We start from the raw sequence: 13,349 nt of genomic DNA on the forward strand, positions 1-13,349 counted from the left end.
TATTATGTTGAGGTACTTTCCTTCTATACCCATTTTATTCAGAGTTTTTATCGTAAATGGATGCTGTATCTTGTCAAATGCTTTCTCTGCATCTATTGAGGTGATCATGTGATTTTTATTCTAGAAATGAAGATACTTTGACAGGAATTTCTGATAAATGATTGTAAATTACAAGATGGCAACTGGAATAAAAACTCAATATATAATAAACATAAAACATTTAATGGGTTTGGAGTGACAAGGGGAATAACACACACACACACATATATATATAGTAACTTTAAATAAGAGGTTCCATGGGATATGGAGAATATGACTTAAAGATGTTGTTGTGGTTGATGTTGGTTATGGAGCTGACTAATTCACTTGGGATCTTTTGGATATACTAAAATTAAATAGAACACAATCCTTAGGGAATTACAAAAGTACATATACTCTGTTTTATTTCATCTTTGTTTCCTGGCCTGATGCTTGGTGCATAGTAGGTGCAAAATAAATGTTAGTTGACTTGAATGTCTTGGTTTCCATTTAACTAGTTTCAGTCGCGTGTTACAGAAGAAATTTGCGTACAGATAAAATTAAGTTAGGAATTGCAGAGGTTTTGTGCTTTCCCTCATTTCTATACAGTACTTCATCACATTAATCAGTTCCATGGGAGAAATTTTCTATTTGAAAATGCTTCTCATCATCATTGTGAGTGAAATGTCAGGGATAATGATGGGAAAATGGTGTATCAGGTCTACCAATAGTGATATGCAATTTGCAAAATTGTGTTTTCTTTACAGCACTTCCATAGGAGGTTTATTTGTGTGGATGAAGCTATGAAATATGGATGTATGTTAGAGGTACATTAATTTACCCTAGCAGCATGCATTTTACATACCATATGTTTATAGTTAATTAGTACAACAAACCCACATTTAAAAATAATAATAATCTCAATTAGGTTATGCAAAATCAAGCAATCAACCACCTTCCTGACACATACATTCTCTGACTCCTTGGGTAACCATAAAGAAATTGTTCTTTTTTTCCTCTCTTCCATCTGCTATCTATTATATTGCATGGAATATTCTATTTACTAGAAATCTTTCTAAGATACTCTTTTCCATCATTTGAAAATCTTCATAAGATTCTCTTGGGAAGAATTTTCTTTCTTATGACACTTGTAAAGGTTCAAAATATCTTTGTTGAATTTATTAAGGCACCATATATTTATTGAGTACATAGGGGAGTGCATTAGGGAAAAAATATAAATTAAATCATTTTAAAAGACAGCTACTTAAGGTACTATTTTAAGGTGATTTTGAAGTAAAATCACTTTTGTGTATTAGCTTCTAGTAGGTAACATATATTCATAGAATTTTAAAGTTGGAAAGAAACATAGAGGTAATGTCAGCTCACTTCCCAGTGTAATAATCCTCTCCACTAAGTTCATGACAGGCAGTCGTCTAGCCTCACTTGAGTGCTTTCAGTGAGCAAAGTCCTACAGCCTTACAAGGCAACTCAATTTATTTAATAGCTCTAATCGTTAGAAAATTTTCTCATATTGAGATAAAATATGCTCCCTATTAACTTCTAACCATTGGTCCTGCTTCTATTCTCCGAAGCAATGAAGGATAAGTCTAATTTCTATTCCACATGACACCCCTTCAGTTATAAAATAGCTATCAGATCCTCCCAGTCTTCTCTTTTCTGAATAAACACTCCCAGTATGTTAAAGTATCAATCTTATTCATTCCCCTTGCTTTCAGTAGAAATGAACTGGTTTTATCAATGTCTCTCTTAAAATGTAGTGACTGAAGGCAGCGCTTCAAATGTGATCTAACCTCGTCCTTTGCTTGTATGATATTACACTTCTGTGGAGGCCAGCTGTGAGCCTGCACCAGCTTTTACACAGACCAGAACCCCCTAGGGTTTTTTTCACACTGTCCCTTGTAACTGGGTCTCCTTATCCTGTACTTTTATTTTCCCCACTGCTGAATCTTCCTGAATTTGTTCACCTGTAAATCTAGTAGGCATTGGCAGGGCCGTAGAGAGAGCTTAGGAGTCTCCTATTAAAGGCCTCTCTTCCATTGTCATCAATTCTGTACATTCTTTTTGTGTGTGTGAGGAAGATCAGCGCTGAGCTAACATCCATGCCAATCCTCCTTTTTTTGCTGAGGAAGACCGGCTCTGAGCTAACATCTATTGCCAATCCCCTCCTTTTTTTCCCTTTTTCTCCCCAAAGCCCCAGTAGATAGTTGTACATCATAGTTGTAGATCCTTCTAGTTGCTGTATGTGGGACGCCGCCCCAGGATGGCCGGACAAACGGTGCATTGGTGCGCGCCCGGGATCTGAACCCGGGCCGCCAGTAGCCCACCCAACTGCCAAGCCACGGGGCCTGCTCCCCATTCCTTACATTTTTGTGATTTGCTTATTAAATACCTAGCTTGCAAGCCAGTTCTGTTGGAAATTCTTAAGTGTATTCTTTTCTAGAATCGTAAGAATTCATTACAACTTATTTGCAAGTTGGGATCTATCTGTATTGACCTCATAAAAATCTCATGGTGTTCTTATGGATAATCTAAAGCAGTGATTCGCAAACTTTAGTGTACCGGGAGGGCTTGTTAAAAATACAGATTGCTGGGCCCCAATACCAGAGTTTCTGTTTTATTTGGTCCTAGGTGGGGTGAGAATTTGCATTTCTAACAAGATCCCAGGTGATGCTGATGTTGCTGATCTAGCCACTACACTTTGAGAATTACTGATCTAAAGAAAGATGGACTTAGTGGCCAGTTGGATTCATAGCAGGTTTAAAACCAAATTGAAAATGTGTATAGATAATAGAGAGGTTGAAGGAGACGGGAGCAAGAAGCTAATAGAAATCATGCTTGTTAGCTTCAGTTTACTTTCAAGATAATCTGCTGAAACTGGAAGTTGAGTTAGGGATCTTGAGGAGAGAGGTAAATGTTTGCAATAGTCATCGTGGGGAGGACAACTGTAGTTCTGAATCTCTCTCTTCATGTCCATCTTTCTGTCTGTCTCTACCATATACCAGGCCCTGAACTCACTGTTTTACATTCATTATCTCATTTAACCTTCACAACAACTCTAAGTATCAGTAACCTCCTTTTCCAGATGAAAATTATGCAAATTTGCCTAAGGTCACATAACAAGTGAGTTGCAGAACCACTGTCTGGCTCCCAGACCTGTGCTCTGTCAAACAGGGTAGTGGAGGCTATACTGAGGCTGTCCTGAGACTTGGTAAGCTGAAAAATGTTATGTAGTGAATTTCACAACAAAAAATGAAAAGCTCCAACCAAGCTGGTGCATATCTTCAAAGGTGGAATTTTTTAATGCCAAAAGCTAAATTCTTAATTACATAATAGCCGTTCTTGTAAAGTCTGTTGTATTGAATAAAAGATTAGAGTTGTTCTCTTAATACTAGGTGACATGTATTTGTCATAACAAATTTTACCTTTTTTATAATGAAATTTCACTGCCATAGAGGCCTCTCTGAGGCTGTTGATTAATAAGTAAACTCTTGCTTTTAAGAATTTCTTATTAAATACTTTGGTTTAACTTGTATCTTGGCATCAGCTTGTTCATTTATTGCCTAAAGAATCTTAACGAATGTTGACTCATTTGATTAAATTTTCTGTTTAAATTTTTTTTAACTTTCTAGGTCGATTATGATAATCATGCACTTTATAAACATGGAAAGACAGGTCGGAAACAGTCTCCTGTGCGTATTTTCACCAATATTCCACCCAACAAAATAATCCTTCCTATTGAAGAAGGGTATAGGTAAGATCCCAGTGGGACCTTGAAATACATGAGTCACTTAAAATAAAGTTTCACATATCTAACATTAAAATGTTTTTGAGGGGCCAGCCCGGTGGCACAAGTGGTTAAGTGCGCACGCTCCGCTGCGGCAGCCTGGGGTTTGCAAGTTCGGATCCCTGGTGCACACCACTTTTTAAGCCATGCTGTGGCAGCATCCCATGTAAAGTAGAGGAAGATGGGCATGGATGTTAGCCCAGAGCCAGTCTTCCTCAGCAAAAAGAGGATTGGCAGATGTTAGCTCAGGGCTGATCTTCCTCACAAAAAAAAAAAAAAAAAAAGCTTTTGACTCATGTACTTCTTCTATTACTTTTAAATTTGGCCCATAATTTTATATTGAATTGAATTCGGATTACACCCAGTTTTTGTTAACAAGTGCCTTGTGAACTTTTGTCTCCTCTATGAATCTCAATAAGTATATGCAGCTGATTTCTCCAAGTCTTTCTTTCCTCCTTAGATTTTGCCCTCTGTGTCAACGATATGTTTCCCTAGAGAATCAACACTGTGAGCACTGTAATTCTTGCACATCCAAGGTATAGGTTTCTTTAGAATGCATTTTTATTCAAATATATTTGGTTTTATTTTAGATTGCTAGTTTTATTACATTTGTTTAATATTGTTAATTTTATAATTTGTATTATTATTTATTAATTATACCTTAATATAATATTTTATATTCTAATTATAAAGTATAGCAGGCTTTTAAAAATACTTAGTTGCCTGCGTCGTCATTAACATTATTTGAATTCATTTTTATATGGTACTGTATGTAACTGCTAAAATTATTAGTACAGTGTTTCAAATAAGGCACTAAATGAGTGCTAAATTTTGTTGAGGGCAAAATTAAGGTGTTTCAAATAAGGCACTGAACTATTAGATATCATCACTGTTCTGATGAAGTAGCAACTAATAACATGTACTGTGCACATTTTATGAACCAGGCCCTTCCTAAGAGCTGTACTGACGTAGACTAACTCATTTAGTCCTCCCGACAGCCCTAGTAGATAGCTACAGTTACTCCTCGCTTTTTACAGATGAGGAAGGACTACAAGGGATGTACCTCTTATTTATTTATTTTTAAGTTGCTCTGTTATTTTAACTAAATCCAGTCAGAAGGAACATGTGAAGTTTAGTTTGGCTGATAAGCATGTATTATTCTCCAAAGGAGAGGCTGTATTTTTATAACTATTAGAAAGTACACTTTTCATGATTTTATAATTTTATTACAGGTTATACTTGTTTTTAACTATGGTAACACATCTGATTACATATATTTTCAATTAGTTTAGACATTATCTGTATACTTCACTTAAAAAAATTATGCCCAGATCATACAAAGTTCAAAATGAGGAAAACAAAACTTTATTTTTCAGAGTTGCACACCTAAGTGGTAAAAATAGACAAAAGCAAGGAAGTAACCATCACAGAAACAGAACAGGTGTTACTCAGAGGGGAAGGAGGAATGCTGGCCTGGGAAGGGGCATCTGGGGACGTGTCTGGGGGCCAGTGGCATTCTATTTCTTCACCTTTGGAGTTAATCAGTGTTTATAATACTCATTAAACTGGACATATGTGTTTTATGCACTTTTCTAGGTATGTTTTATTTCACAGTTAGCAAATTACCCAAATAGTAACCTATAATCGCTGCCTTTCTAAATTATATTAAGTTCTCAAATATGAATTTATTAAGGATTATGCCAGATAGACAATAAAAATTATGAATCATTAATTCTCTTGAAATTTTCATTGAGTCCTTTTTTGTGCAGATTGAGTTGCTTGAGCTGAAGTGGAGTTTCAAGATCATTTAGATAAATCCCCCAGTTTTAGACTTAAGGAAATTGGGACCCATCAAGGAGGCATTTGAGTTGAGTGGAGAAATGCATATATTAAAATCAAAGTATTTAATTGTGAAGCCCTGGAAAGTGAGAAATAAGGAATGAATAATTTACACAGATTTTAATAAGACATTTTAATTTTTAATTGTGAAACTTGATTTTTAGTGACGAATTAAACATAATTTAAAAATTCTTTTTGTAGGATGGCAGGAAATGGAACCATTGCTTTCTCTGCAAAAAGTGTGTAAAGCCTTGTAAGTATTAAGACATAGTGCTTGAGAACCTATGAAAACATCTGAATTTTTCTTCATCTAAATAGGATTTTTATTTAACTGTATTTATAAAAGAAAAAAATTAATATGGAGACCTGCATTAATTTACTGGCTTTTTAATTTTTATAATTACCAAAATGTATGTTCTCTCCTTCATAGAGGGATGTGACTGCTAACATGCTTCAGTGTGGCGTTTGGTTTGGCTTATTTTAATAGGGCTTTGTGTCATTCAGCCAGCCCCTGTTGTGTCAGTGGCTCTCAGCTCATGACTCATTGGAGAAGGGCTGAATTTGTTGCCATGTATCAGAAAGAAGTTAGCTGGTTTACGTGGGATTCCAACCTCTTAACCTTGACCTCTTTAGCCAAATTATAACCAGCTATGCAAACGAGTCAAAATATTTGAAGTAAACACTATTTAGCTTCCCTATCATAAAGGTTAATAAAATGAAAAATTACATTAAGTGAACCTCTTCTAAAACTTAATTTTTATTTTACAGCCTGGATCCACTGTAGCATTTGCAATCACTGTGCTCTTCCAGATCATTCTTGCGAGGGCCCTAAAGACGGCTGCTTTGTTTGTGGTGAATTAGATCATAAACGTAGTACTTGCCCTAACATCTCTACATCTAAGAAAGTTAACAAGTTAGTTGAATTCTTTTATTTACTAGAAAAAAATTTTCCTTCTGTTTTGTACAGAGCAATCCACAAAAGTATGCAATAGTTAGAGGATTCAGCAGTGCTAAATTAATTGTTGCTTTCACTCTTACGTATTGTTTACATAGACAGAGGAGGGAGGATATGGAGATGAGTCAAAGAGCTTAAAATTTTACAGGTAAGAGATGAAAATAAGCAAAATAGAAGGTAGAAAATGGCTACCTTTATATCTCCTGTGGTTCATGTGAAATTATAATTTGTGGGCTGAGAGTTCAGGCTTTACTGAAGGACATGAAGTTTAAGTCGGGACAGATCGGATATAAATGAGTGATAGCAGATAAGGCTGGAGAAGGCATTTCAGATGGAATGCAGTGTGTAATTCCACAGTGGATACATTGGAAAATGAAATTATTTCTTTAAATTATATCAGACTTCAAGAAAAACATTTAGATATTTAATATTTAAATACTTAAAAATTTTAATTTTGGGGGGCCGTCCCCACGGCTTAGCGGTTAAGTACTCACGCTCCGCTACTGGCGGCCAGGGTTTGGATCCTGGGCGGGCACTGACGCACTGCTTCTCCGGCCATGCCGAGGCCGCGTCCCACATACAGCAACTATAAGGATGTGCAGCTATGACATACAACTATCTACTGGGGCTTTGGGGAAAAAAAAAAGAGGAGGATTGGCAATAGATGTTAGCTCAGAGCCGGTCTTCCTCAGCAAAAAGAGGAGGATTAGCATGGATGTTAGCTCAGGGCTGATCTTCCTCACAAAAAAAATAAATAAATAAATAAAAGTTATAATTTTTATCATTTTTTTCTATGATTATTTTCACTTCTACCAATATTTGGCATTGGTTATAACTCAGAACAAAGTTATACCAATGACAATAGCATATTTAGAAAAACTGTTACTATTTCAACTGGGCTAACTTGAATGATTACACGTTTTTTTTTTAAACTAAAAGGGATGATAGGTATTGCATCCTCTTGTTTTATTGATATGAAAACCAGATAGCCAAGTTTAACATTACATGAAAATTGAGATTAGGATAAAAATTTTGAGCTATCAAATGACTTGTGATGAAAAAAAATCTATTAGTATTAGATGCATCTGATGCTTTAGTAACTATGATTGTGTTAGAATTCGTTTCCCTTTATTTTTTTTTACTTTTTTGGTCAGTGGAAATTATTTTTTTCCATTAAGGCCCAGCCATTTGAATTCTGCCTACTATTTAAACTGCCTTTTTCTTTTTCTTTCTTTTTTATCAAATTTACTTTTTTTGTGTGTGTGTGAGGAAGATCAGCCCTTAGCTAACATCCATGCCAATCCTCCTCTTTTTGCTGAGGAGGACCAGCCCTGAGCTAACATCTATTGCTAATCCTCCTCCTTTTTTTTCCCTTTTTCTCCCCAAAGCCCCAGTAGATAGTTGTATGTCATAGCTGCACATCCTGCTAGTTGCTGTATGTGGGACGCGGCCTCAGCATGGCTGGATAAGCGGTGCGTCGGTGTGCGCCTGGATCCGAACCCGGGCCGCCAGTAGCGGAGCATGCGCACTCAACCGCTAAGCCACGGGGCCGACCCTCAAATTTACTTTAAATATTTCCACTAAGTAATCCAGTAGAAGTGGAATTTTTTAAATTAATTAAAGAGGTCTATTAAAGAATCTTGTAAAATATTTTTCTTTAGAAGCCTTCAAAAATAGAATACAACCTAATAAACTATTGTCTGGGGTTGTTACACTATTTACAGTGTAATTCTGGTTGAAAACAAGAGCTAGTAACATGCTCAGCCTTTGATTCTATGATCTCATGATACATGGAAACTGAATTTGCATTTTGGTGATATAGTGAAGGCTCTTCATTGGTTCTTAAATAACCCTGGCTAGTCTATTTGGTAGTAAATATATTGTTTTCATTGAGGGAAGTCATCTAGTGTCTTTTTGTACTAGATTTTGCAAAGTTTAATTCAAAGAGCAAATCCCATAGGCTGTAGTATACCTGATAATTCTTAAATAGTATTACTTTCTTCTCTCAGAGAAGACTCCTAAACTCCTGTTAATAGTTATCTTCAGGTATTGCTTTAAAAAATTTTTTATAATGAAATTGACAAGTTTTACAATAGTAAAAAATAATTTTAATACCCTTTTTAGCATATGTGGCATAAAAGATCTTTTCATCTTATGTATTTTATAGCTGTCATATTAATTTGTTTTTCCTTGGTATTAATTTTCCTTTGGTTGTGAACTGGAATGATGCTGGCTCCCTCTTGTGGTTAAAGCTCATTTTATTAGTTACATAAATATCTGTGACTAAGAGGACAAATGCTAGGTCAGTTTAATTTTAAGGCAAAATAAAACAGTTAACTGATTTATACTCAATCAGTTCATCCCTGTTGAAAGACTTTATCTCTGGAAAGTTTTGTTTATTCATATTACAAATGAATATTTTCTTTCTGTTTGTGTTTACTGTATCCTCTAATGAAATCTGGTTCATGTTTAGTTCTTCTTCTAAGTGGATAAGCCAAAGAAAATTTGTTTAAATTTTGTATACAGGCATGCATAGCTTCATTGACTTTGCCATCAAGAGATTATACTTCATTAAATTTGCTGAATCATCACTTATCAGGACATTATCCTACTTTTAAAAAATGGCTGGGCCAAAAGGAGATTTATATAACATGCACAAAACAGCATAAAGATGAGTGTTTTATTTTGAACTGATAGAACACCCCAGTCCATACTGCAGAATCTAAATATGGAAAAATTTAGTTGTCAAGCTAAATTCTGAATAATAGTCATATGGAGCTATTAATAATAGCTAATATTTATTTAGTGATTATGATATGCTTAGCATTTTACGTACCTGAGTAATTTATAGTAGAGTATATAGTATCAAGGTAATTAGGAACATAGGTTCTAGAATCAAGCTAGTTCTGCCACTTCCTCCCTGGATGATTTCATAGCCTCAATTTCTTCCCCTAAAAAAAGTTAGGGAAAGGAAAGGGAAGGGTGACATCTGCCTTGTGTCAGTCTCCTAGCTCTCTGAAGGCAAAGATTATGCATTCATTTTTGTATTCCTCACACTTAACTTATATGCTGAATGAACAATAAGTGAGGCCTGAGTTTGGTCCACTGGGGGATTATATACTGTTGATGAAGCTCCTTTCCCAGGTTGGTCCTGGGAAGATCAAGAGTAAGCTTTTCCCTGGGACTTGTGGTTTAGGAGAAGGGAATCTAATGACTGATAGTGCTGGGTAGCCATGGGAAGTTTCCAGGTTTGCCAGTGCTGGCAGCCCCAGCCCATTCCTTGCTTCATGATATGATAAATGGCATGATTCTGCTAGCTTGGAGAAAGTGAATGAACAGACCAGTAATCTTTCTCAGCTATAGATTGCCTGTAACTTAGTTCAGAGGGCACCAGAAGCAAAGGATCTGTTTTTTTCTGAGTGGTTTAACGTTTTTAGAGGGTGAGTTCCAACTTGTTCATTTTGAAGCTAGTCTTCAGGAAGACAGAGACCACTAAATGTGGGCATCCCTTGTGGCACGTCAGGACTTTAAGACCCCACTGAGGAAAGGAAAATTAGCTGTAAGACTTATAAGTTGGGCCTCTTTAGTGTTGTCAGTTTTTTCCATTGTGCTATTTCATTTTTCTACCTCTGCTAACTGCCAAATTTATCTGTCCTTTTTCTGAAAAATGTAATTCGGCGATTTGGAGATTGAAGTGCTGAGTTGAGCAGTACAGATGTACCAAACCTCCCCCCCAACCAAATTCTAACTCATTGGCTTGACTATTTACCTCTGTAGTGTGTTTGTCTCAGACAGATTGTTCTAAATCTGTAGTAACCATCTTTCAAAGAAATTTCTTTTCTCAAACATTTTGCTTGGTCAGGCCTCTACCTCCTTGTTATTATGGTTAGGATTCTGAGGATTTATGCTTATAATACAGTAAATTCTTTCCCTCTGTTTTCTTATTTGGTTAGCTATTTAATTAAACTTCAACATAATTACATAATTCACTGTGCTCATTCTACAAAATAATTTAGCACCTTGTTTTTCAGAGCTGTCAGAAAGCAGAAGCAAAGAAAAAGTAATAAGATGAAAATGGAGACCACTAAAGGACAATCCATGAATCATACATCTGTTACAGGGAAGAAGAAAAGGAAAGAAAGAGCCCATCAATATCCTTGCTCTTAAATGTCCAGTGACTTGAGAATAAGAAAGATTTATAGTCCAGCCTTTGATGCCATTTTCTGAAAGTGCCACACGGGACTTAAATTCTGTCGCTTTCAGAGGTATGAGCCTTTCTAAGCTGGATAACAGGCAGGTGGTATTTGCTGGTTTATAGACCCCCTCAGCAGCCTCTCTGGAGACCTGGGGAGTTGCTCCATCCTTAGCTGCTTTACTAGCTCACTCTGGGCCTTTTTTCTCTCTTAAATCTCTTCCAATCATGTTATTTTAGCCTCTTTTATCTGAAAAATGGGAATACACCATTCTTTTTCAGAAAGTGTCAGAAGAAAATGAAAAGGAAACCTGAGGTTTTGTTTACATTGAACATAAGCGTATGTTAAATTATATAAATGTTTTAAATTAAATATTAAAATATTGTACAATGGCTTAAACTCCACTTGTAAAGAGAATTACAGCATATAGTTATTTTTAGACAGAGTCTGAAGATGATGGAAGGAATTTTGACAAAGGCAGTCTAAAGATATAAAGATTATAATTCTGGTTGCATTATTATTAAATATTTATTTTTCATGTACTTTTTGCAGTTGTCCTTTGATGGTATAGAATCAGCTAAATAATGAGGTATTTAGAATTATGACTTCTGTCATCTCAGTGTCTTTTAACCTAGGCAGTAAGTGTCTCTCTTTGTAAAGGAGTAGCAGAAAGCAGAATAGTTTCGTGATTAAAACTCCTCATTCCTAATTTGACTAACACTTCCTGGCTGTGTGTCCTTGGCCAGGTCATTCACTCTCTAGAAGCCCGTTTCTTCATTATCATAACAGGGATAATAGCAGTTACACCTCAGGTTTGTTTTGTGATTGAATTAAATGAGACACATGTGCCTGGCTCTCAGTTCTCCTGTTACTGGTGAGAAATGTTAACAAGTGAAGATGGCTACAGAGCCCTAATGGTAATCATCCACTGTTCCAGTCTTATAGCACTGAAGGGAGTAGTTTGAACTCTGAGAACACGCAGTTCATCTCCCTATTTCTCTGCTAGGCATCTGACATTATCTCCTTAAGACTGAATAATTTTGAATGGCTTGCATTTGCATAATGACTTTTCTCTTGTTCTCAAACAACTGGTTTAGAGCAAGTTTGGAGGCATCTTTGCTTGGGATTAGCTAGAGTCCTGTGAGTAAAGGTGGAAGAACTGCCCTCATCTGGTATTTAAATTCCATCTGGTGTTTAAGTTAGGACTGTTTGATGTCTGACGTGGAATACTCACGCGTGGCCCTGATCAGTGTGTTAGTGGTGTACATCAGGTGACATCAAAAGATGAGCTAAGCTCCTGGGTTAACAAGCATCAGAAAACTCTTCTCTTGCCCCCTTTTTTTCCATGGGTTGCTATGGTGATAGGAGGAGCAGATTTGGAGGTGATTGGATGAGAGATGAACCTTGTAGACTCACCGTGAGGGTTCCCTTCTCTGATTCAGGCATGGATATTGACATTGCCTGACTTGCATGGTGTCCATTTAAAATATATTGAAATCTCCCCTGAAACTCAGATACCTAAGGGACGATGACTGCTGAAGAATTGGGTCCTGATGGGCAATGGTTTATTATCATCACCATATTTCCTTAGTTTTAAGATACGGTCAATTGTAAAATGCACTATTGATGTAATCATAGCTTTTCAGGGGAAAAACTACATATCTCATTAATTATACATATTAAATTTTAGACGTATCTTATTTCAGAAATATTGAAATGTGAAATAAAAGTACATCCTGGAATTGAGGAAATATGGTATTAATTATAAACAAGAATTATGTATTTTAAAACTTTGTTACCTTAGAAAGCTAAAAATAGTTAATTTGCTGATTCTGTTCTTGTGTTCAATTATTACTAATTTTAAGGACTTAATCTCTTCTTTCTTTTCTCAGAGAATAAAGTAATAGGATATAAAAATGTCTCTGAGAGGTAAAGTGTGATGGGAGATGAAGTCATTTGTTCTAATTAGAAATCTGCATATCTGAACATTAAAATACCTACTCAAAACAGCAAGAGAAGACAATCCCTGAAATTTGACAGATAAAACTTTCTAAGCTTTTTTAAGGGACATTTAAAAAAAATTATTTTATTGAGGTCATATTGGTTTATAACATTGTATAATTTCAGGTGTACATTATTATATACCAGTTTCTGTATAGACTGCTTCGTGCTCACCACCAATAGTCTGATGTTTATCTGTCACCATACATATGTGCCCCTGTACCCCTTTCGCCCACCCGCCCATTCTCTTCCCCTCTGGTAACCACTAATCTGTTCTCTTTATCCATGTGTTTTTTATCTTCCACATATGAGTGAAATCATATGGTGTTTGTCTTTCTCTGTCTGGCTTATTTCACTTAGCATAATACCCTCACGGTCCATCCATGTTGTTGCAAATGGGATGATTTTGTCTTTATTTATGGCTGAGTAGTATTCCAATATATATACCACATCTTCTTGATCCATTCATCAGTTGATGGGCACTTGGGTTGCTCCCACGTTTTGGCTATTGTGAATAATGCTGCAATGAACATAGGGG

General features: G+C 36.0%; 1 protein-coding gene across 5 annotated transcripts in view; it reads left to right on the forward strand.

Moving 5' to 3' along the window:
- ZCCHC4 (zinc finger CCHC-type containing 4) overlaps window positions 1-13,349 on the forward strand; it is a 61,869-nt gene that overhangs the window by 36,018 nt on the left and 12,502 nt on the right. For 2 of the 5 annotated variants that reach the window (XR_009220949.1, XR_009220948.1), the window contains exons 9-13: window positions 3,669-3,790; window positions 4,284-4,359; window positions 5,864-5,915; window positions 6,431-6,575; window positions 10,649-10,882. Coding sequence is in view for 3 of the 5 variants with exons in the window: in XM_058546826.1 (XP_058402809.1) it covers window positions 3,669-3,790; window positions 4,284-4,359; window positions 5,864-5,915; window positions 6,431-6,575; window positions 10,649-10,784 (531 nt within the window). In the remaining 2 variants the exon portion in view is untranslated. Of the gene's footprint in view, window positions 1-3,668; window positions 3,791-4,283; window positions 4,360-5,863; window positions 5,916-6,430; window positions 6,576-10,648; window positions 11,353-13,349 lie in introns of those variants that run through there. The other 3 variants (XM_058546826.1, XM_058546827.1, XM_058546828.1) reach the window with 3 other exon arrangements.

Source organism: Diceros bicornis, chromosome 8, assembly GCF_020826845.1.
Source record: "Diceros bicornis minor isolate mBicDic1 chromosome 8, mDicBic1.mat.cur, whole genome shotgun sequence".
Lineage (NCBI taxonomy): Eukaryota > Metazoa > Chordata > Mammalia > Perissodactyla > Rhinocerotidae > Diceros > Diceros bicornis.